Below are 22,663 nucleotides of genomic sequence, written 5' to 3'. Positions count from 1 at the left end.
GTCTTTAGATTTAAAAAAATTTAAATTTATAAGCTTGACCAAGAAGTAAAGTTAGCTTCAAATATTTTCTTTAATCGTGCAATAAAGGGTCGATATATTTTTTTTTTTTTGTGCTTTCACAGTTATCTTAAATATCAGTTAATGGTACAACTGTAAAGTAGGTTGTATAATATAGTACTGTTCACTTAATTGTATATTGATAATGTTAAAGAGGTTTGAGTACAATATAATGTTTTTTTATTTTATGGAACTAGGTAATGTCTTATGTAATTGGCTGGGTATGGGCTGTGTTGGTTAATATGTTGGAATTCTGTTTCATTGGTTAAACATTTGAACCACAGAATACACACTGCACTTTCAGTATATAAGAGTCAGAATATTGGTTATGGCACTTGGTTAAAAAAATTGTTTAGGTAGCAAATGGTTTTGATTGGTTGTCCAACTTCTGGTCAGCAGTTCAAAACTAGGAGTGGCTGTACCAAAAACTTTAACGGTCTCTGACTTAGACATTTAGCCAATATACTGTTCAGGTTACAAAAACCATATACAACTTTGTACACAAGTTTTAAAAACACTTAACTGTAGGAACTATTACATCCTGTTTGGTAACTGCTCTGAAAGTATTATACTCAGTGACTATACATGTGAGGTACAAAGAATTTCAAGAGTATTCTAACTCGTACATTTATATTTTTTTATTTCACAAGTTTGAAACATTAAAAACAACTTTATAATAAATAAGTAGAATGTTATTTTTAATCTTTTTTATTATTCAAAAATTAAACTGTGTAGGTTTCTAAACTTGCAGTTGAACTTTATAAATCAAGCTGAAAGTATGGAAATTTATGGCCTTAATAATAATGTTTCATAACCTCTTATTGGCTTAGTTAATTATACCTAATAAGAATTAGCGTTCTTATTTCTGGTACTGTTAACATTTATTATGAGTAATAATTTAGATTAACAAATATAGTTGTTTTTACAGCTTGGACCTTTGGTTTAGATGGCTCTTTTTTTAACTATTTTTAAATATGTTTTTTTTCCCATCATAACGAAAATTTAAGAAAACATAAGTCAAATGTGCCAATTGACTTACAGAAGGAAATGGATTACTTCTTTCAGAAAGAAAAAAAATAAATTGTTTTCCATATGAGTATACCAGTGTTGTAATAACAGGTTAAAGGTAGTCTTACTGCTTTCACTCCCTGGTAGCTCAGCGTTAAGTTTGAGAACTTAAGAAAAAAAAAAACATCTTGTTACCAGCAGCAGGGGGCAGAGCACAGGTAGTTGCTACTGATGTCGTCATATTTTCTTTTATGTTTTTCTTTTTGTAATCTTTTTTACTGTAAACTTAATGTTAAATCTTGTTAGCTCGTGAGGTTATTAAGATTTTTATACCTGTGTTTCATTGTTTACCTGAGTGATGATTTCTTGATAAAGTGTTTGAACACGTTACCTGATGTTTCTTGTATTCCTGTGTTATTTGAACTCTTGTGTACCGTGTTAATTTTCTGACAGGAACAGAACATTCTACAGATGTAAATTCCACGTGAGCCTTTCTTGTTACCACATAAAACTTGTTTTGGTCATCTCAAAACAGTGTATGGTGTGTTTTCTGTTTTCAATACCACAGCTTACCTGTTTTTACATCTAACAGTAATATGTTCATTGATTTCGTTGTTGGTTTTTCTGTCGTATATGAAATATTGAAACAAATGAAATTTAAAAACAGAAACAAATGCTAAAGTGGCCGCCAGTTACCATATGCCTTGGTACCTTATCATTGTTTACACTTGTTAGATTTAATAAAACTTTAGTTATTAGCTTAACCAATAAGTAAAGTTAACTTTTAAATGTTTTCTTTAATCGTGATATAAGGGTTTATAATGTTTTCATGCTTTTAGGGTTAGCATTAATATCATTAAGGATGTATCAGTTACAAAAGTTGAAAAAATTGTATCAACAACAACAACAAAACCAGTCACAAACAAAACTGTGAGACTAGGCCTGTATTTCTGTTGTGGTTGTGTTGGACTGATGAGAGAAAAAGGAAGTGAAACCTGAAGGAGTTCTCTCTTACCAATTCTGTGTCTGTCCCCCATCCACAACTTAAGTTAAAATTAAACAATGTTTTGCATTGTAAGATATAAATATTTGGCTAAGATTAAAACAAAGTTATAACAAAAGTAAAATCTCACAAACACTTAAGAAAAGCTAAGTGAATATACATACTAATTTCTCCATGTATTTAACTTGTATATTTAACGTCAAAAGTAAAATTACAGCACATCTTAAATTTAATTTAAAAAATCTGATTTTAATACATACAATACAATATATTAAGCCACGCTTACATCTCACTTCAGGCCTCTTGGGTTCAAGAGCTGGAATGGGAAACCATGAAATATTATCAAATTCAATTACAGAAAAGACAGCATTCTATTCCTGGAAATCGCATGCAAACTTCCTTGCAAGAAACTTAATTAACTGTCAATTAAAGGGTGAGGCCCCGCAAAGAGCTAACAGTAAGTAGAGTTGAGATGTTTTTACTTGGAACCTTCACTCCCTGATATCTATGTATATATTATACGCCGAATGTCTTGTTTTTACTGGTCCTACCTCTTTGCTCCAAGGGAAATCAGTGAATCTCGGAATACTGCAATGGTATTACACAGATTCGAAAAGTTATCCGGTTTCAATTAGGGTCGGCCTTCACTAAATAGCAGTTGGAAAGTGCTTAAGATATGTGTGTGTGTGTGTTTTCTTATAGCAAAGCCACATCAAGCTATCTGCTGAGTTTACCGAGGGGAATCGAACTCCTTGCTTTTAGTGTTGTAAATCCGTAGACTTACAGCTGTACCAGCGGGGGACTAAGATATATGGGATTTTATGGTCATTTTAAATTCAAAAAGTTGTTGAACAAATCGATTAAGAGTGTTAGAAGATTAACAAGGAAAATGGTTAATAGTTGTAAAGAACTTAATAATTTTAACTATACATTATAAAGTTTCCTGCATGGGAAAGATAAATTCGTGGACTAGTGGTAAAAATCACGTAAAATTTTATCAGGTTAATATGGGAATAGAGTGGATAAAATACATTTATTTCATATTTTTTGAGCAACGTTTTTCTGTGAAAAAGATGAATGACCAAATAAGTTAATGTGTAAAAATTAATTGAACAATGTCATGAAAACAACGTCTGGGAATTGTATATATAGTAATTGTTGACGAGGACAATATATCACATAAATGAAGTAATTAGTAATTTTTTACTTCGATTTCGTATTCAAATTGAGCTGTAGCCTATCCTTAAAGCGTTAAGTAATTTCTGACCTACGTAATTTTCGCTACTTCATAATAACGAATTAGTTTTACAATGTTGTATTTTACCCTTTTAAAACATTTTGCTCTAGACAGGGGGCAGCAGTGAGTGATTATATGACCTTCTGTTTTCGTGCAGAAGTCGTGTGTCAAAAGACTGTGGTTGTATTTTGTTTCTTCGTTTACGTAGGTTGATAAATAATAAAACACGTTAAGACGTAACTTGATTTATTTGAAAATGTTTCGTGCAGTTTATCACCTGAAGAACATTAATGCACATGGAATTTTTAAAGTGAGAGTCTTTTAAATTTGAGTGTCGGCATTTGCGCATAACAATATTTATATTACAATTTACGTTTTAGCACGACAACTTGTAATATTAACACTTAGTAAGTGAATTTTGGTACTGCTTTACCATCAAATGGTGAAAAACTACGTAAACTCACCCTCGTATTTGTAGTTTGTCTTTACTTTATTCTATGGAAACGAGACAGCATTTGATTGTTCACTTATTGTGTTTCTCATTAGAAGTAATGCAATCTAGTGATTTCCTGTAGAAGAATTGATTATTGATTAAATTATCTGATTTGGCTGTATCCATTTACAGTAGTGAATACTACAAAAATGCCTTAAATATGTCCATTGCGATTTCATGTTAATCGTTATATTGCTGGCATAACACCAGTTGACTTATCTGAAGATATACTTGTTTATTACATGCCTCATTATACATCTTTTGTTTTCATCAGAGAAGTTTTTTGTTTATAATAAATAAGTGTGAGACTTGTTCCTTTATAATTCCTTAATAGCGTAGAATGAGATTTGGAAAAGTATGGACAAGTGGAGTATAGGGATTGGATGTGCTCTGTATAGTTAGCTTCTCAGCTAATCTGTCATTGAGAAGTATGCTCATGTCAAAAAGTTTGTTTTTGGATGTTTCTTTTATATATACTGCTAATTCAAAATTTGAACATATTATTTCCCAAACAATCAGTCTTACACTTTGAAAGAATCTTGTTCCACTTGAGCAGAAGATGGGTTGGAAGTTGTGTCAAGTGGATGCATGTTAAAGTAGAATTTCTTACACGTGGTTACATCGAGAAATGATTGTATTTTTGTGTTAACCTGTGCTTTTAACATTTTATGTTATATACATTTAGAATAGTTTATAGCTAATGTTTTGATAACATAATGTTTATTTGCATCTTTCTATTGATTATTCTAAATCTTATGACCATTCCTTTCTAAAACCACTTCTTTTAATTAGGTTTTATGGCCAAAAATTTGCATTATTTTTATATAATGTTTTTCGTAGTACTGGATATTGGAGATGTGTAAAAATATTTTTCATATAATATGGAATTAACTTGCCTACATCTGTACCTGGACTCATCCAAATTATATTCATTTTATAACTGAAGTAAAATAGACATGTCACTGTCTTGAATTTCCAGGTGGTGAGAGTTTAATAAAAACACATTAATATTATTTGATTAATCCAGTCAGAGGATTAACACAATGGAAGCTTTAGTTACTAGAAGTGTGAATATTATTTGATTAATCCAGTCAGAGGATTAACACAATGGAAGCTTTAGTTACTAGAAGTGTGCTTGATTTAAATATTACTGAACTTAAGGGCAAACATTTTGGAGCTTAGAGTGAGATGTATCTTTATAATATTTAAATATATTTCACTTTATGTACTCTAGCTTAAAGAATTAGTTGTTCTTAATGTACAGCAGGCAGTAAGAATTATATTTGCCTTTTTCTTACAAAATTAACTTTTAAATATGTTTTTATGAACAGTTAATTAACACCATATTACTAGTAACAAATGAAAAAAAATTCTCACAATTTTTTGCTTGTCCAAGTGTAAATTGAGACTGAATGTGGCAATATGTTGCACTTATATTTTGTCAGAGATTTGGAAATGTTTGACAACATTTTGGTGGAAAGGGAACAATGAATTTATCAAAATTACACATGCCTGTTAAATAAAACAACTTGCAACATTTTACTGACATTAATTTTAGAATGTGTGGAAATGTAAGGTTTAATTAAAAAATTCATGAAATTATATTTCATTTCATTGTTCTAAAGTCTAGGACTATACAAAAAATATAAGTAGTTAGTTTCTAGTAATTAAAAATACTCCCAGAAATAGGATGCTAAGTATATTTTACTGATTGTTTGAGGGATTGCTGAAGAATTGTTGTGAGAGCATCTTGCTTTATTTTGATGTAACCAAAGTCCATCCTTTGTAACATTAAGTAGAAAATGTGAATAAAACAATGTTGAATACTAATGACTTACAGATGGACCTTTTTTTCGGATATATTTCTAAGAATAACTTTTGTTTTTCAGTACTTCAGGAGTGGCATACATGGAGAAATGATCTAATAGATAACATTTTAATATACTGCAAAGCTGCCTCATAAAACTCTGAACCCCTTAACATATGAGAAGCATTTTTTCTGAGACAGGTTGACATTGAAGTAATGTTAAAGAATGACTGATATGGTACATGAATTTTTTTTTTTTTTTACATTAGTTGCCAAACTAGAAATGTTATGTGGTTGAATTTTACCATGTTAATTTTTTGATGGTCCACTGACGAAAACACTTCTTCAAGAGCAGCTTATGAAATATGAATGGCTTTTTATATCTTGTTAAACTGTAGAACTCATTAGGCTTGCAGGCCCATGTCATTAAGTATAAACTTTGTTTTCCATTCATGTGGACTATTAGCCACATGTATTGTTAGCTAGTTTTTCCAAACACATGCATACACAATTATAATGTAAAACATGTTTCGGACACAATGTATAACAAATCGTGTACAATTATCACTTAATTAACCATCTTGTAACTGCAGTTTTGTTTTATCATGTGCACATTAATGATAGGTAGATAAACAATGATTTATAAACATAAAGAATGTTATTTAAGGTGGATAATGTTGCATATTTTGACAAAACATTGGTTTGTCTTCTTTAGGTATGATGAATACTTATCAATACAAGATTTATATATGTTACAAAACAAGGATTAAATGTTATGGAAATGATGTCAGTAGGTAACAGGATATATGTAAAGGTTAGGTGCATACATGGTGAAAAGACTTTGCAACATATGGCTGATTTTGTGGAGACCATTATCTTGATTTAGTGAGAGATTGTTTTATTTCTATAGTTTCTAATTTGTCTCTCTCTATCTCTTTAAGTTTTAGGCTGGTGAAAGAGAATTTCATCCCAAAGTATTTTGTGACCAGTGTTATATTTAAGAGAATATTTGAAATTTGCCTCCTTGCACGTGACTGTGGTGTTCTTTATATCTAAGGAATGTCATTTGCATATTTCTTTCCACATTCACTGGACAATAACCACACTATTTTCACATGAGTACACATTTATTTATTTAGTTTAGCGAGTTACTAATGCAAACATAAACCATGTAAGTTATTATTAAATAGAGCACTTTATAATGTGAATGCAGCTTGAGTATGAAGCTGTACAGATTCTTAGCTGCTGTCAGATGAACACATGCAATACTTGTATTTAATAACTAAATGTTTTTTCTTTCCTAGGGTGTTGCGGGAACCCTGTTCTCAGTTCGATCGGTTCACAAGGCTCCACTACCGAAAGAATGGGTGGCTATGGCACAGAAGATGCTCAAAGGCAAAGATCCAGAGAAGACGTTAACATGGCACACACTTGAGGTGGTTATATTTATTTGTATATTTTGTTTTATGCTAATTTTCTTGTTTTTGGCTTTTTAAAATTGTAAGAACTGACTTTACAGTTGTTGAGTAGAAACATTAATACATTTCTGTGGAAGATTACAAATGTATTGTAGTTTCAAGCTGGTTCATTAATCCTTCCAAATGTTAAATTTCTGTGACAGTTTTTAATTTTCAGCTTTTCTCATGAAGGAAAGATTTGTGTACAACATTTTAAATTTGATTGTCGTTGTATAATGGTGCAAGTTTTTTAAGTTTTAATGACCAAAGAAAATCAGTAATACGTAACATCACTGACAAAATAATGATACAAATAATTTTTTCTTTTAAATCTGGGAATTATTAAAAACTTTTAAAAACAAATTGTGAATTTTGTCTTGTAACATGAAAAATTTGTGTATAATTATGAATTATCTGCCAGTTGTTATAATATTCAAAATATTGTTTTTAAATGTTCATGATCTAAGTACAGTTTGTTTTTTCAAAAGGGTATTGATATGAAGCCATTGTATGTGAGGGAAGACATAAAAGATGTTCCTGATGAGCTGCCTGGAAAGTTCCCTTACACTCGAGGACCTTATGCAACCATGTATGCTCAGAGACCTTGGACAATAAGACAAGTATAAGCATTTCATTTACAACAATTACCTGTAATTTGTGTGATTGAACGATTCCTTCAGAACTAGACACTAGTGCTGTTTCTGTGATAATTTATTTGCTCACTGAGAAATGCTATTTGTATGTATGTAACAGAACCTTGAGATTAGTGACAAAATGTATTGGAATATAATTTAAATATAGTATTTGTCCTCATTTAATGATGGATACTTGTAGGTTAGAGAACTTTATTCTGAATACACATAAGATGTTTTAAAACTTGTACTAGTTACATGGACGAATGTAAAAAGATGGGTATTGCCGTGCTTAAATTATATGGTACAAAATTTTGAACAAACTGTGGTTATTGCAGATGTTGTAATTTGTCCAGTGTAGTTATTACATCATTTTAAATCCTAAAGCCCCAACTTTTGAAAGTTCCGTAGTACACTCAAACAGAGCTGGTTTTTATGTTTTTATTTACATGACTTTTTTTATAAATCATTTGTTATGCTTGTTATGTTCAAAATTGTAATTATTCAAAAAATTGAACTATTTGTAAATCTGTAAGACTGGTATGTTTGTCATTCATACTGTTGAATCTGTCTGAAATGGAACTTGATGGTTAAAGAATGTTTTTGTTCAAATAACTTTTTCTAAGTTTTAAATATTTCATCCAGTGATATGGTTAGTAATAAGTAAAAACTCTAGTGTATGAAACATAATTTAAAAAAATGTGTTAGTCGTAATAATACTTCTTACTGAGACACAGATTTACTGAAAGTGATATCATATAACTAAAACTGTTTCATTCTTTCACCCTAAACTTCAGTTTTTTCATCTGTTTTACATGTGTAATAATACGATGATCATCATTTATTGTTTGGTATGTATTGGACCTCATGTTATGGATATAACAATAATGGTTTAAATGGTGTGTTTCTTCTTTTAATTCATACTTTAAATACTCTGTTAATTGTTTATTTGAAAGCTTTCAAATGTGTATAAAGAAGTTTTTGTTTGTGTGAATGTTATTCTTGTTTCCCGTCAAATATTCGGTATCTTTACATGTTTTGTGAGTTATACAGGGTGAGCCAAAAGTAGGTGGACAGTAAAAAAACATTTATTTAGAGATCACGTATACGTACAACTATATGTAATAAGACAATTATATTAATGAAAATAAAATGTTATTTATTAACATAAATGCTCAAATTGTTTTCCTTCTTGATTTACACAGCTTTGAAGTCTACCTCTTATGCTTCGACAACCATTTTTGCACAAGTCACTCTGGGCATTAATTTCTTGAAATGCATTTCTTATGTAATTTTTTAAATCACCGACACTTCTTGGTTTTTGACTATAAACTTGAGTACTCCCCAAAAGAAAAAATCTATAGGGGTCAAGTCCGGTGAAAGTGCCGGCCAATCGATTGGACCTCTTCGACCAATCCATTTCAATGGAAATGTTTCATCAAGATACTCACGAACTCCTTTGGAATAATGTGGAGGGGCCCCATCTTGTTGAAAATAAAAGTCATGTAAATTAGGTTGTTGCTGTAACTGGGGAACAACTTGATTCCTTAGAAATTCGAGATACTTATCTCCTGTAATTGTTCCGTCCAAAAAAATGGTCCATAAACACCAGAACTTGAAATACCACCCCAAACATTGACACCAGGCTGATTTAGCTGTTGTCCTAATGTTAAATGCATGTTCTCACTATACCAGTAAACATAATTATGTCTATTGACATGACCGGAAAATTTAAAAGAAGCTTCATCACTCCACACAATGTTATCTAAAATTCCTGGGTTTTCTTCAATCTTGTTCAGCATAATTTCACTAAATTGCAGTCGCCTGTCTGGATCATCCTCCAATAAGCCATGAATTAGTTGTGGTCGATAGGGTTTCAACCCAATTTATGTTATAATTCGCCTAATAGAGGTTTGTGGTATGTTCAATTCCATAGAAGCTCTTCTGGTGGATTTGTTTGGACTTTGAACAAATGCATCGGCAACACGTTGCTTATTATTCTCTGTACAGCCTGTTTGGGTCGACCAGTTTTAGCAGCATTAAGGATTGAGCCAGTGGCGTCGAATTTGTCACGGATACGGTAAATGGTTTGTCTTTTTGGAGCTGGAGTATCAAATGTTTCAACCCTCTTTCTCCTTACGGTTTCAGTATTTTGAGATTTCCAATACTCTTTTAACACCCATATTCTTTTATCTGTATTTAAAGTATTTGACATTATGGGTTCTATTAACAATCTAAAAAAAAAGAAAACAGTTTAAATTAAAACAAATGTAATTATAAAATTGTAATTATATAACACAACTAATATAGTTGCAACATAGTTATAATATACAATTGCATTAACATAACCGATACATAAACCTATTCCAAATGCTGTCCACCTACTTTTGGCTCACCCTGTATGTATTAAAAAGATTTTGTACCTTCTAAGCATGCTGGGTAAATGCCAATCAAAATGCATGTTTCGATTATCCTCCATCACCTAAAACATGTCTTGTTTTTTGTAATTCTTTCACTTGGTTAGTGAGATTGATGGTGTTTTGTTTGTGGATTTATTATTATTACTTGGTGATATTTGAGAATGTATGACAGCGGTCTTAAAACAAAGGTAACAAATTAATTTGCTGTGTTTTTGTAGTATTCTGGTTTTAGTACAGTAGAGGAAAGCAATGCCTTCTATAAGGAAAACATCAAAATGGGCCAGCAGGGCTTGTCTGTAGCATTCGATCTGGCCACACACTGTGGATACGACTCTGATAATCCTCGAGTAAGGGGAGACGTTGGTATGGCAGGTGTAGCTGTTGACAGTGTAGAAGATATGAAGGCCTTGTTTGACAGTATACCTTTGGACAAGATCTCTGTTTCTATGACAATGAATGGTGCTGTTATTCCAGTGATTGCAATGTATATAGTTGCTGCAGAAGAACAAGTAAGTGGTTTATTTCTGATGAATAGAATCCTGTAGTAACAGTTTGTTATTGACAATAGAACCCTGTAGTGACAGAGTTTGTTATTGACAATAGAACCCTGTAGTCACAGTTTGTTATTGACAATAGAACCCTGTAGTGACAGAGTTTGTTATTGACAATAGAACCCTGTAGTGACAGAATTTGTTATTGACAATAGAACCCTGTAGTAACAGAGTTTGTTATTGACAATAGAACCCTGTAGTAACAGAATTTGTTATTGACAATAGAACCCTGTAGTAACAGTTTGTCATTGACAATAGAACCCTGTAGTAACAGAGTTTGTTACTGACAATAGAACCCTGTAGTAACAGAGTTTGTTACTGACAATAGAACCCTGTAGTGACAGAATTTGTTATCGACAATGGAACCCTGTAGTAACAGAATTTGTTATCGACAATAGAACCCTGTAGTAACAGAGTTTGTTATTGACAATAGAACCCTGTAGCAACAGAGTTTGTTACTGACAATAGAACCCTGTAGTGACAGAGTTTGTTATTGACAATAGAACCCTGTAGTGACAGAGTTTGTTATTGACAATAGAACCCTGTAGTGACAGAGTTTGTTACTGACAATAGAACCCTGTAGTGACAGAATTTGTTATCGACAATGGAACCCTGTAGTAACAGAATTTGTTATCGACAATGGAACCCTGTAGTAACAGAATTTGTTATCGACAATAGAACCCTGTAGTAACAGAATTTGTTATTGACAATAGAACCCTGTAGTAACAGTTTGTCATTGACAATAGAACCCTGTAGTAACAGTTTGCCATTGACAATAGAACCCTGTAGTAACAGAGTTTGTTATTGACAATAGAACCCTGTAGTAACAGAGTATGTCATTGACAAAAGAACCCTGTAGTGACAGAGTTTGTTACTGACAATAGAACCCTGTAGTGACAGAGTTTGTTACTGACAACAGAACCCTGTAGTAACAGTTTGTTATTGACAATAGAACCCTGTAGTAACAGAGTTTGTTATTGACAATAGAACCCTGTAGTGACACAGTTTGTTACTGACAATAGAACCCTGTAGTGACAGTTTGTTACTGACAACAGAACCCTGTAGTGACAGAGTTTGTTATTGACAATAGAACCCTGTAGTGACAGAGTTTGTTATTGACAATAGAACCCTGTAGTGACACAGTTTGTTATTGACAATAGATCCCTGTAGTAACAGAATTTGTTACTGACAACAGAACCCTGTAGTAACAGAATTTGTTATTGACAATAGAACCCTGTAGTAACAGTTTGTCATTGACAATAGAACCCTGTAGTAACAGTTTGTCATTGACAATAGAACCCTGTAGTAACAGTTTGTTATTGACAATAGAACCCTGTAGTAACAGAGTTTGTTATTGACAATAGAACCCTGTAGTGACACAGTTTGTTATTGACAATAGAACCCTGTAGTGACAGAGTTTGTTACTGAAAATAGAACCCTGTAGTGACACAGTTTGTTACTGACAACAGAACCCTGTAGTAACAGAGTTTGTTACTGACAACAGAACCCTGTAGTAACAGAGTTTGTTACTGACAATAGAACCCTGTAGTGACAGAGTTTGTTACTGACAACAGAACCCTGTAGTGACAGTTTGTTACTGACAACAGAACCCTGTAGTGACAGTTTGTTACTGACAACAGAACCCTGTAGTGACAGAGTTTGTTACTGACAATAGAACCCTGTAGTGACAGAGTTTGTTACTGACAACAGAACCCTGTAGTGACAGTTTGTTACTGACAACAGAACCCTGTAGTGACAGTTTGTTACTGACAACAGAACCCTGTAGTAAGAGTTTGTTATTGACAATAGAACCCTGTAGTGACAGAGTTTGTTATTGACAATAGATCCCTGTAGTAACAGAGTTTGTTACTGACAATAGAATGCTGTAGCAATGTATATTTTAAAGAAGATAAAATTGCAGAGCTGTGCATCCTAGTTCAGAAGTTACTTGCACATCTTCTAAAGAATATTTAGAATGTAAATGGTAGACAAAGTACTGTACAAATACATCAGATTGACACTGATTAACCTTAGTGCCATTGACCTTTGTGGAATCATGTTCTACATGGCAGACAAAATGCCTTATGAGTAAAGAAGATTGAAGCTGATTGACCTTTGTGCCATAGACATTTTTAGAGTTGTGTTGTGTCTGTTTTAGAAGTGACTAACATAACTAGTGTTGTAAAAATGACTTTAATTTTTATTTTCATTTTTAATAAATTCATTTTCAGTTAGTACCAATAAAAATGTAAAGTTAAACTTAAGCTAACTGGAGTATTTATCAACAAAAGAGTATTCATACAGTTAAGAAAAGGTATAATCCTCCTCACTCACGTACTATTACCATATGTTTTACTTCACTCTTTTTATGTACATGATTCTGTAGTTCACTAATTTTTAATTAAATATGAACTTAAGGATTTCTGAAAAATATCGGTTTTATATAGTTGATTAAGGAAATGAAATAACACTTAGAGATCTGAGTTTGTTAGCCTAGCTAATATTTGTGCTTTGTGAAAATTACAATGTACTCACTCTTACCTTTGTCGCTTAAAACTTCTTTCGTCATGATTTCTATTCCTTTGAAAATGACTTGTTTGATAGTATTCACTACAATAAGTTAAAACTAAGATATTTTATATGTGTTTTCACAATTTGGATAGTTTATAAAATACTATCTAGAGAGAGCTGATATTAAGTAATACAACAATTTAATTATTTAATCTAATTGTTTTACACATTAATTGCAGATTTTATGATTTAAATACATTTTATTTTTCGAAATGCAAAGCTGTGATTGATTGTTATTGGTCTGTGTGGTACACCACAGTTTTGGTCTTAGCAGTGTTTATATATGGAAAGGTTTTTGTTGAGCACTTCTCTAGTTGATATGTCATGGCCATGCTTGTGGAATTTAGTTATTTTCTGATGTATTAAACCGTAACACAATATTATACAAGAACGTGATTAAACGTATCTGTTTTAGTAACATTAAATGGGAAATGAATTGTGAAACAGTGGTTTTAACTAGTAAAGTTTATTGACGGTTTGATCATGATATTTAGTTGTTATATGTTGGAGACATATTGTGTATTGTACGGGGTAGTTGTAGTTATTATTTCATTCATTAGTACATGTTGAACAAGAACAGTGTTGTGGATGACATTGAAATTGGTTTTTATTACCTACTACTGTCTGAGCTGCAAGTGTGAGTGAATGTAACATAGTTTAATAGCACTTTGGTGTGATCTGTGCTGGTTTCCAAACTGCTTTAAAATCCTGCCTATTTCTCTGTTCTGTTCAACACATATCAGTCACCAGGTCTGCACGAGAACACAGGAAGTGCTCTCTTTTGCTATTAATATTATTCTGTGGTTATAGTAAAGGTATAGTCAGATATTATTAAATGCTATTATTGTGATTATTTGAGGCTACCTTTACTTGTATGTATGAGAGCAACAAAAGGTTTGAATTTGGTCATAATGTATGTTGCATGTTTTGATGGTTATGTAAATGTAGTGTTTGGAATTCTTGATGACGAGAAACCCACTTGAAGTAAAAATGTATCTCGAAATGTCTGGTATGGGTATTAAAACTTTTACTAATAAAGCAGAGAACATTTCGAACTTCCTGTGTCATCTTCAGGTTAACAAAAGTTTTAATATCCATACCAGCTATCTTGATATTCAGTGTTTGAAATTGTTTTAATGGGCTTTGATAATTTATGTGTTTACTTTATTTAGTTCAAAACTGTTACTTAACATGAAAGGGCAGATATAATAAATTCCAATTTATATTCTCTAAAAATAAGTATTAACAGCTTGTTGTAATTTACTAATAAATTACAGAGTACATATGGAAAAATAAGATAAAAAAAACTTTAACCGTAGGACTAAAAGTTTCAGTTAATGTTATTATGTATACTTCATAAATGTTAAAGTTTGTTTTAATAACATTCCTCTGTCTGATGTGCTTATAATACTGAAAATCGTACGTGAGTGAATATTTAATGATTTTTGTGTTACTAGGGGGTGGAACAGAAGAATCTCTCAGGAACAATACAGAATGACATTCTGAAAGAGTTTATGGTTAGGAATACTTATATATATCCTCCTGATGCCTCCATGAGAATTGTTGGTGATATTATTGGCTATGTTTCTCAGGTATGTGAGTTTTTGTAAAATGATACAGTTTGTACAAAACACATATCTGACATTTGTGTTATCGATCTATGACGAAAAGTAAACCTTTTTAAATTCTTGAATTCATAAATTTTAAAGTTTTTATGTTTACCAAGAATATTGAGATTTTTTTTCAAGCAGTACAAAGTCCAAGATAAGCCTAATGAAGTGTGACAAGTGATTTATATGTCTGTGAGTGAGATGTATTAATTTCAGAGAATTATGTTTTGTTTCAAGATGCTTTTGACATAATTTCAAAACATATCACTTTGATTGACAAAGATGAACTGAATGTTAACAGAAGTATTAGGTCAGAACAACTTGGTAACTGATAGCTGGACTATCAGTAACTGTCCTACAAAAGGTTTATAAAGGTCAGTAGTTGTTATAGTTGAAAACTCTCCCTCTAGATCAGCAGTATGTGACTGGGCTCTTAAATTGGGTTTCATATTTGTGAGCACAGCACGTGTAGCCCAGCATTGTAGGTTTAACCTAAATAAGAAAACAAACCATCGTGATAAATCAGGAAGACGAGGACACGGGTGTGCAAAGAGAAGTGGTTGTTAGATGTAGAATTTGTGTAAAAGATACCTGAGGTCTTTCAGTCCAGTTACTTGTACCCAATCATCTTTGTATAATGTGCTGATGAAAACTAAATCTACTGGATTTGCTAATGCTGAATACGATCATCCAAAATGTATCATTTCCTGAACCTTCCAGTTTTGGAAATGTGTTGTGAAAACCATACACACATGGCATTAAGTTCATTACCAGGACTGTAATGATACAGCAGGTTAGTTCATCCACTGTGTTGAATGATGCAACACAGTTGACAAAAGATGAAAAATCAGGTTGTGAAACAGTGGATCCCATTGTGTACTTGAGCAATTGAATACAAGAAATATTTTATAACTTGTGTCTAAGACCAACATGACTTGAGGAAATGTTGTTGTTGATTTTAATGCTGTGATTTTTCTCCTTCAGAATATGCCCAAATACAATTCTATTTCTATATCTGGGTATCACATGCAAGAAGCAGGTGCGACGGCAGTTCTTGAAATGGCTTTTACTTTGGCTGATGGTCTCGAATACTGTAAAACTGGTAAGGTATTTGTGTTGAACATTTTATAACTGATAGTGTAAGCTATTTATTTGTATATGTGTGGGAGAAAAAAACGTACAAGCTAGGTTTGTTTAGTGTATGGGTATTTCTGACATTTGACAGGGTTTTATCACCTTGCAGAAAAGGTCACAAGAAGGTTAATGTAGTTATTAGACCTGGTAGTGTTTGTCATATGTTATCTCTTTTAATTTTTGAGTTGCAATGTTCTATAACAGTTTAAGATATACTGGTATTGGCACTTAATTAAATGCTAGAAATGAAGAATAACAAATGTTACTAGTAGTTTAATATAATTCTTGTAAGAATAAATTTAAAACCGGTTTGAAATAAGTAAGCCTATCAGTTAAGCCTGTGTTATTAGCTTATAATGGGAAATTGAACTGCTGGTTAACATACCAGGTTATGGATTGGTAGGTCCAAGGTCTGAGTTACAGGATGCTGCAGGTCACACTCTGCACTTCTACTGTTGGTAACTTGTAACTGACAGCTAATTCTGTTAATCAGTGAAGGATAGCTGTGTAGGTGGCAGATACTGCTAACTGAACATTCTTCTCTCCAGTCGGTAGTTGTGCATTAGAGAAGGTGGCCATGCCTGAATTGTGGAGTTTCTCATCTGACATTTAGTCTGTGTGTAAGGATGATAACACTTCTTTATATATTGTTTCACTTTAGTGAAATCCAAGTTTGAGATAAATTTGAAATTTGGAATGATAAAAGTAAAATAATCGAAGACAGTCTGTGTTAGATTAATAAATTTATTTATCATATTATCATCTTTAGATTCACTCGAGTTTATAAGTAATAGTATGTTTAGAAAAAAAACACAGTGAAAGTTATTGAAATATAAAGTTATGGCTTCCTCTATTTCATATTTGACTGGTATATTGATAAAAAATAACCATTTATCATTGTGATTTCCATGTTTGTTTCTGTGCTGAGTGGGATATTTTTAGCCTTGCTATAAAGGGTCATAAATTTGTTCTGAGTATTATGTTCAAATACAGACTTTCAGGCCATAACTTCATCTTGACCAATTTGAGATCTAATTACAGCCTTGGCTCTTGGTGGTTCATTTTCCTTCTCTTTAAAGTTATAGTTATGAACTTGAATTATGTAATATATAATTTTCTATCAAGCACATTAAACCACTAATGTTCAGATGTTAGCATGTTACCTTGTATCAGTTTGTGTAAATGTTCACTGCTTGATGTAGATTTAATTATAGGATTCTCCAAAGTTCTCCATAATACATTTTGAGATAGTTTATCCAGTTTAACAGTCCTTCTTTCCTGTTCTCCAATAAGAATAAACATGTGAAAACAAACCTTAAAATACTGATATAACTTCGCTATAGTTTAAGTTTTGCAACATTTTAAAAACTTACTTCGAAGTGGTAAGAAAAAGTGAATTATGTTTTAATTGTGTAATTTAAATAAGTGGATGTAAAGTTCTTAAAGGCTGGTGTAAAACATTTAATAACTTTTGCAACAAGTAATGGCTGTAGTTTACTTCCTTGTATGTATTACAACAAACAGCCTAACACATGAACAACAGTACATTATAATTTGGTTATTGCAACACAACCACGACTTTTATATGTTTTAATTTGCGTAAGTAAAAACTTAACATACTTGTGAAGGAAAGTGTTGTAACAAACTTGGATTGTACTGTGTAAATTAATGAAACTTGTGATTTGGTGTAAAACAAAAATAACTTTCAGCATGCCTTAATCGTGTTTTGACCAAATTATTACATTTATCAACAAATGGTGATCGTGTGAATAGGCTGTTTCTATCACCAACTGAAGTTAGTGACATGTAAATAATTTCCCAGCTGTCACCTCGCCTGTACCGATTAAAGACATTTCATCAAAACATTCTAGTGAGAAACTTTTAAGTAATGTTTTTTTTACTTAAAGGAGATGGATTTATATAAGTTTTATCAAAGTTTTCAAATTTCCTTAATCTTAACTTGTTCTTACAGTTTAATTAAGAACTGAAATTTAATGTTTAGAAACTGTTAAACAGTAGAATTATGAATGAAGGCCTAATGATATGTTAGAAGTAAGGTTGATTGTTGGCACAAGTTTGAAATGTACTTAAAAATATAAAATGTATTATTCTCTGCTCTTTAAACAGTACAGTGTCAAAGATGGATGCTTAAGAACATCTTATTGAAAGTTTCTTTAACTGCAGGTCATAAAGCCTTTGTGTTTACTACTTTAACAGGGTTAAAGGCTGGGCTTACCATCGACGAATTTGCTCCTCGACTCTCATTTTTCTGGGGAATTGGAATGCATTTTTACATGGTAAAACAAGTTTTTATGGGATTGTATTTTTATTTTTCAGAAATGTTTCTTTGATAGTTAAGAAACTAATGTTACATGCTACAACTGCGTGTTTCATATGAAAAACTAAAAACGTAACAGTCTTGTTGACAAAATGACAAGTGCTTTAATTAAATTAATTTGTGACTGTATGCCTAATTTCCAAATACTGAACCAGTTTATTATAAAGAGGCAATAAAAAGAAAACAAAAACTGTATTTACTGATTTTACATCAAACTATGATGATGTTTTTGTACTTTGCATGTGATGTTAAATAAACACTGATTGCACTATGTAACAAAATTTATATTTTTTCTTGTTTCTAGTCAGAAAGTGTTATTTCCCAATTGCTTATGCCTAAAGTGAATGGAAAAGACCTATTTTTCTCTCCAAACTTTGCTTTTGTGACCTGGGAGTGTATAACGAAAACATGATGGGAGACTATATTTGGGGGCTGATACGTGAAAGTGATTTACATTACAGTCGCAAGTCTTGAAAAACTACTCACTTCTAAACATTTTTGTATAACTTTAGTATAAATACATGTAAATCTTGATTCATATGTTGTTTTATTCTGATCTTATGTAAATGAAAATGTGCAAATTTGCCCATTTTTACACAGAAAATAGGTTAATTTCTAAATTTCATTATCCAGGTAACAAAATTAAAGTTTGAAGGGAATAATGGTCATTTTCTGTACTTTTACAACATAAGCAATTAAGAAATAACACGTACCCTCCAGGAACAAAATTTGTGTTACATAATGTAATTTATCTGTGCTAAATTAATTTCAGTCTGTCTTCTGGACCCTATTTTATAGTTGGATTGTCTTGTATATTTATATTATTTTCTTATCTCTCAAGTGTGTAGATCTGAGAGTGTGTAGTCCTTTATTATGACCTACATAATGGTAAAGTCTTGTGAAGATCAAGCTAGCACTTACAAGTTATTAATTTGTTCTTTACCTGTGCTATATTGTTCACTGTTTTTAATGCTGCAGCTAGTTTTGTGCTTGTTCTCAAGTTTATCACATTTATATTTCTGAACTTTTTAAAATACCCCTGTTATTTTTATTTGGTGGCATATCACTTGTGTTAGGGTTAACATCTGTACTTCTGGCCTACTAGATTATCTCTCACCAGTATAGATAATGGTCTCAAATACAATAATTCGACGTACAATGAAAAAACAGTTTGGGAACAAAATATTAGTGTGAAGACAAGGAAGAATAGTTCTGACACTTTCACGTGTTCTCTCTCTGCTCTTTAGGGCCAGAAAGGATGCATGACAGTCTTAAAATTAAAATTAGTTTCCTTGTTTTTGTAACAATACTTTGTTCCACACTTTTTTGTTGTTGTACGTTTGTTTGTTAGCTTTCTTACTTTAGGGCTCATCCATCTTTGGTTACTAATTCTTCTAAAATCAAGTCATACTTAATATTTTTAATTTCTTGTAGTTTAGTTACAAATGTAAATCAAGTCAGACTTAATATTTTTAATTTCTTGTAGTTTAGTTACAAATGTAAATCAAGTCATACTTAATATTTTTAATTTCTTGTAGTTTAGTTACAAATGTATATCAAGTCATACATTTTTAATTTCTTGTAGTTTAGTTACAAATGTAAACTGCAGTTGTTTCATGGGTTTTATATCAATATTTGTGTGGCCACCATTCATCTTATATTGTTTAAAGATAGAGGGCCATGGGAACTTTCAACTACATGATTCTTATAATAAATGGGTGATAACTCTTGCCAAAAACCAGATTATTTTGTCTGTTTGTCTATCCACAGATTACTGTGTTGAGTGTGTAATATTCTTCAACTGAATCTCTTATGTATCTTTATGTTCTCAGTTTTTGTAGTAAAAGAGGGTAAATACTTGGTTACGAGATTGGTCGCATCCTCATGTAAATGTTTTTTTTTTTATCTACATCTGAGAGATGTCCTGGTGTTGAGGTTAATAATTCTTTTTTATTGGCTATGTGTAACAAAATCTGTCATTTTCTACCATCATGTCCTGGCATTATCTCTATTGCTGTGTTGTTTAATATTTGGCCTGTGGGTTATGTTTGTTCCATTATCAAGTAACTGGACATCATGTTTCTGATGGTTATGTTTGTTACATTGCAACTGGACATCATGTTTCTCATGGTTATGTTTGTTACATTGCAACTGGACATCATGTTTCTGATGGTTATGTTTGTTACATTGCAACTGGACATCATGTTTCTCATGGTTATGTGTGTTACATTGTAACTGGACATCATGTTTCTCATGGTTATGTGTGTTACATTGTGACTGGACATCATGTTTCTCATGGTTATGTTTGTTACATTGCAACTGGACATCATGTTTCTCATGGCTATGTTTGTTACATTGTAACTGGACATCATGTTTCTCATGGTTATGTGTGTTACATTGTAACTGGACATCATGTTTCTCATGGTTATGTGTGTTACATTGTAACTGGACATCATGTTTCTCATGGTTATGTGTGTTACATTGTAACTGGACATCATGTTTCTCATGGTTATGTGTGTTACATTGTAACTGGACATCATGTTTCTCATGGTTATGTGTGTTACATTGTAACTGGACATCATGTTTCTCATGGTTATGTGTGTTACATTGTAACTGGACATCATGTTTCTCATGGTTATGTGTGTTACATTGTAACTGGACATCATGTTTCTCATGGTTATGTTTGTTACATTGCAACTGGACATCATGTTTCTCATGGCTATGTTTGTTACATTGTAACTGGACATCATGTGTCTCATGGTTATGTTTGTTACATTGTAACTGGACATCATGTTTCTCATGGTTATGTGTGTTACATTGTAACTGGACATCATGTTTCTCATGGTTATGTGTGTTACATTGTAACTGGACATCATGTTTCTCATGGTTATGTGTGTTACATTGTAACTGGACATCATGTTAAATCAAGACAGTTGAAGTGTTTCTGATATTAGTGCTATTATATCACTGGTTTTCAGTTTTTAACCAGTTTTTCCAGCAAATGTTTAGTGTTTGAGACTGATGTTTATAATTGGTTGTTTCAGGAATAGTACTTCCTGTAAACTAACATACTTAAGTGATTCCCAGTTTTTCATTGTCTTGTTACCTACATTTCTTGGTTCATGTTTATTTGGGGTGTGTGTGTATGTATTTTCACATTTTGTGATTGAACATTTTCATTTTGTAATGGTGACCTTTATAATTTTTGTATTTTTATCTATCCAAGGCATTCATTACCACAAAAGTCCTGTTTATAAACATGTCTAAAGAAAAATGTCTTTAGTTCTTTTTTTCTGACTTGGAGACCACTGCTGGATGGAGTCTGTTGTTTAAGGTAGATTCCTATTTTTCCCTTTTTCCAAATCACCTTTTTTATCCCTCATTGGTACAGAGGCAAATCTATGGATTTACAGTGCTAAAATCGGGTTCGATTCCCCTCTGTGGATTCAACAGGTAGCCTGATGTGGCTTTGCTATAGGAACCCCCCTTCCTTTTTTTTTCTCCATAGTTTGTTAATATTCTGGTCTTAAATGTAGAGATTTATGTTGGTATTTTTTGTAACATAATTTTCCACATTATTTCTCTTTCTACTGAAATACACTGAATTTTATTATTTTTCCTGAAGGAAATTGCTAAGATGAGAGCAGCCAGGAGATTATGGGCACATCTGATACAAAACCACTTCAATCCTAAGAATCCAAAGTCATGTATTCTTCGCACACACAGTCAGACGTCAGGCTGGTCTCTAACAGAACAAGTAAGAATGAACGTGTTTTGTGTGGTCTTAAAGAAAACTGTTGTTATTTCATGTGCATTAATTAACTTAATTAATTAGAGGATCTAAATGGAACAAGTAAAAATGAAGGGCTTAAGTTCTTTCTTGTGGGGCTTCAGGGGTGTTACATGTGATTTAGAATTTGTGAGCAGTAAATAAGTGACCATGTAGAATTATACTTTTATTTGTCTTAAGCTATTTCATAGTTAAGTGATTTATTTTTGTTAAAATTTTTTCCACTTGAGATTCTTATAAAGCAATAAGTGTCTGTTAACAAACAAAATTCTCTATCATATTCACATAGTGTAAACATCTTTAAATAGGTATTGTGTGAAATAACATTTAACAACTAAGTTCGTTAATGGCTTATAGTTCTGAAGTGTACAGGAAATAAATAAACTCACATTTTTTGTCACAAGAAAGTTTCTCTCTCTCTCTCTATATATATATATATATATATATATATATATATATATGTATATACAAATTCAGGTATTCTATTTTTGGCATTGGGTTTTGAGAGGGTTATGCATTCTTCTAACATTAATTAATTGTATGTTGACCTGTTAA

The 22,663-nt window shown here is 31.9% G+C and overlaps 1 protein-coding gene across 1 annotated transcript in view; it reads left to right on the top strand.

Moving 5' to 3' along the window:
• Positions 1–3,307: 3,307 nt before the first annotated feature.
• The window catches only part of LOC143234515 (methylmalonyl-CoA mutase, mitochondrial-like), a 37,753-nt gene continuing 18,397 nt past the window's right edge, over positions 3,308–22,663 (top strand). The window contains exons 1-8 of the mRNA XM_076471924.1: positions 3,308–3,615; positions 6,910–7,041; positions 7,551–7,682; positions 10,333–10,623; positions 14,694–14,828; positions 15,831–15,948; positions 18,198–18,277; positions 21,944–22,075. Of these exons, the coding sequence (XP_076328039.1) occupies positions 3,562–3,615; positions 6,910–7,041; positions 7,551–7,682; positions 10,333–10,623; positions 14,694–14,828; positions 15,831–15,948; positions 18,198–18,277; positions 21,944–22,075 (1,074 nt within the window). The 5' untranslated portion in view covers positions 3,308–3,561. The remainder of the gene's footprint in view (positions 3,616–6,909; positions 7,042–7,550; positions 7,683–10,332; positions 10,624–14,693; positions 14,829–15,830; positions 15,949–18,197; positions 18,278–21,943; positions 22,076–22,663) is intronic.

This window comes from Tachypleus tridentatus, chromosome 12 (assembly GCF_004210375.1).
Source record: "Tachypleus tridentatus isolate NWPU-2018 chromosome 12, ASM421037v1, whole genome shotgun sequence".
Taxonomy (NCBI): domain Eukaryota; kingdom Metazoa; phylum Arthropoda; class Merostomata; order Xiphosura; family Limulidae; genus Tachypleus; species Tachypleus tridentatus.
Note: the sequence above shows the minus strand (reverse complement) of the source record. Positions and strands in the feature narration are given on the sequence as shown.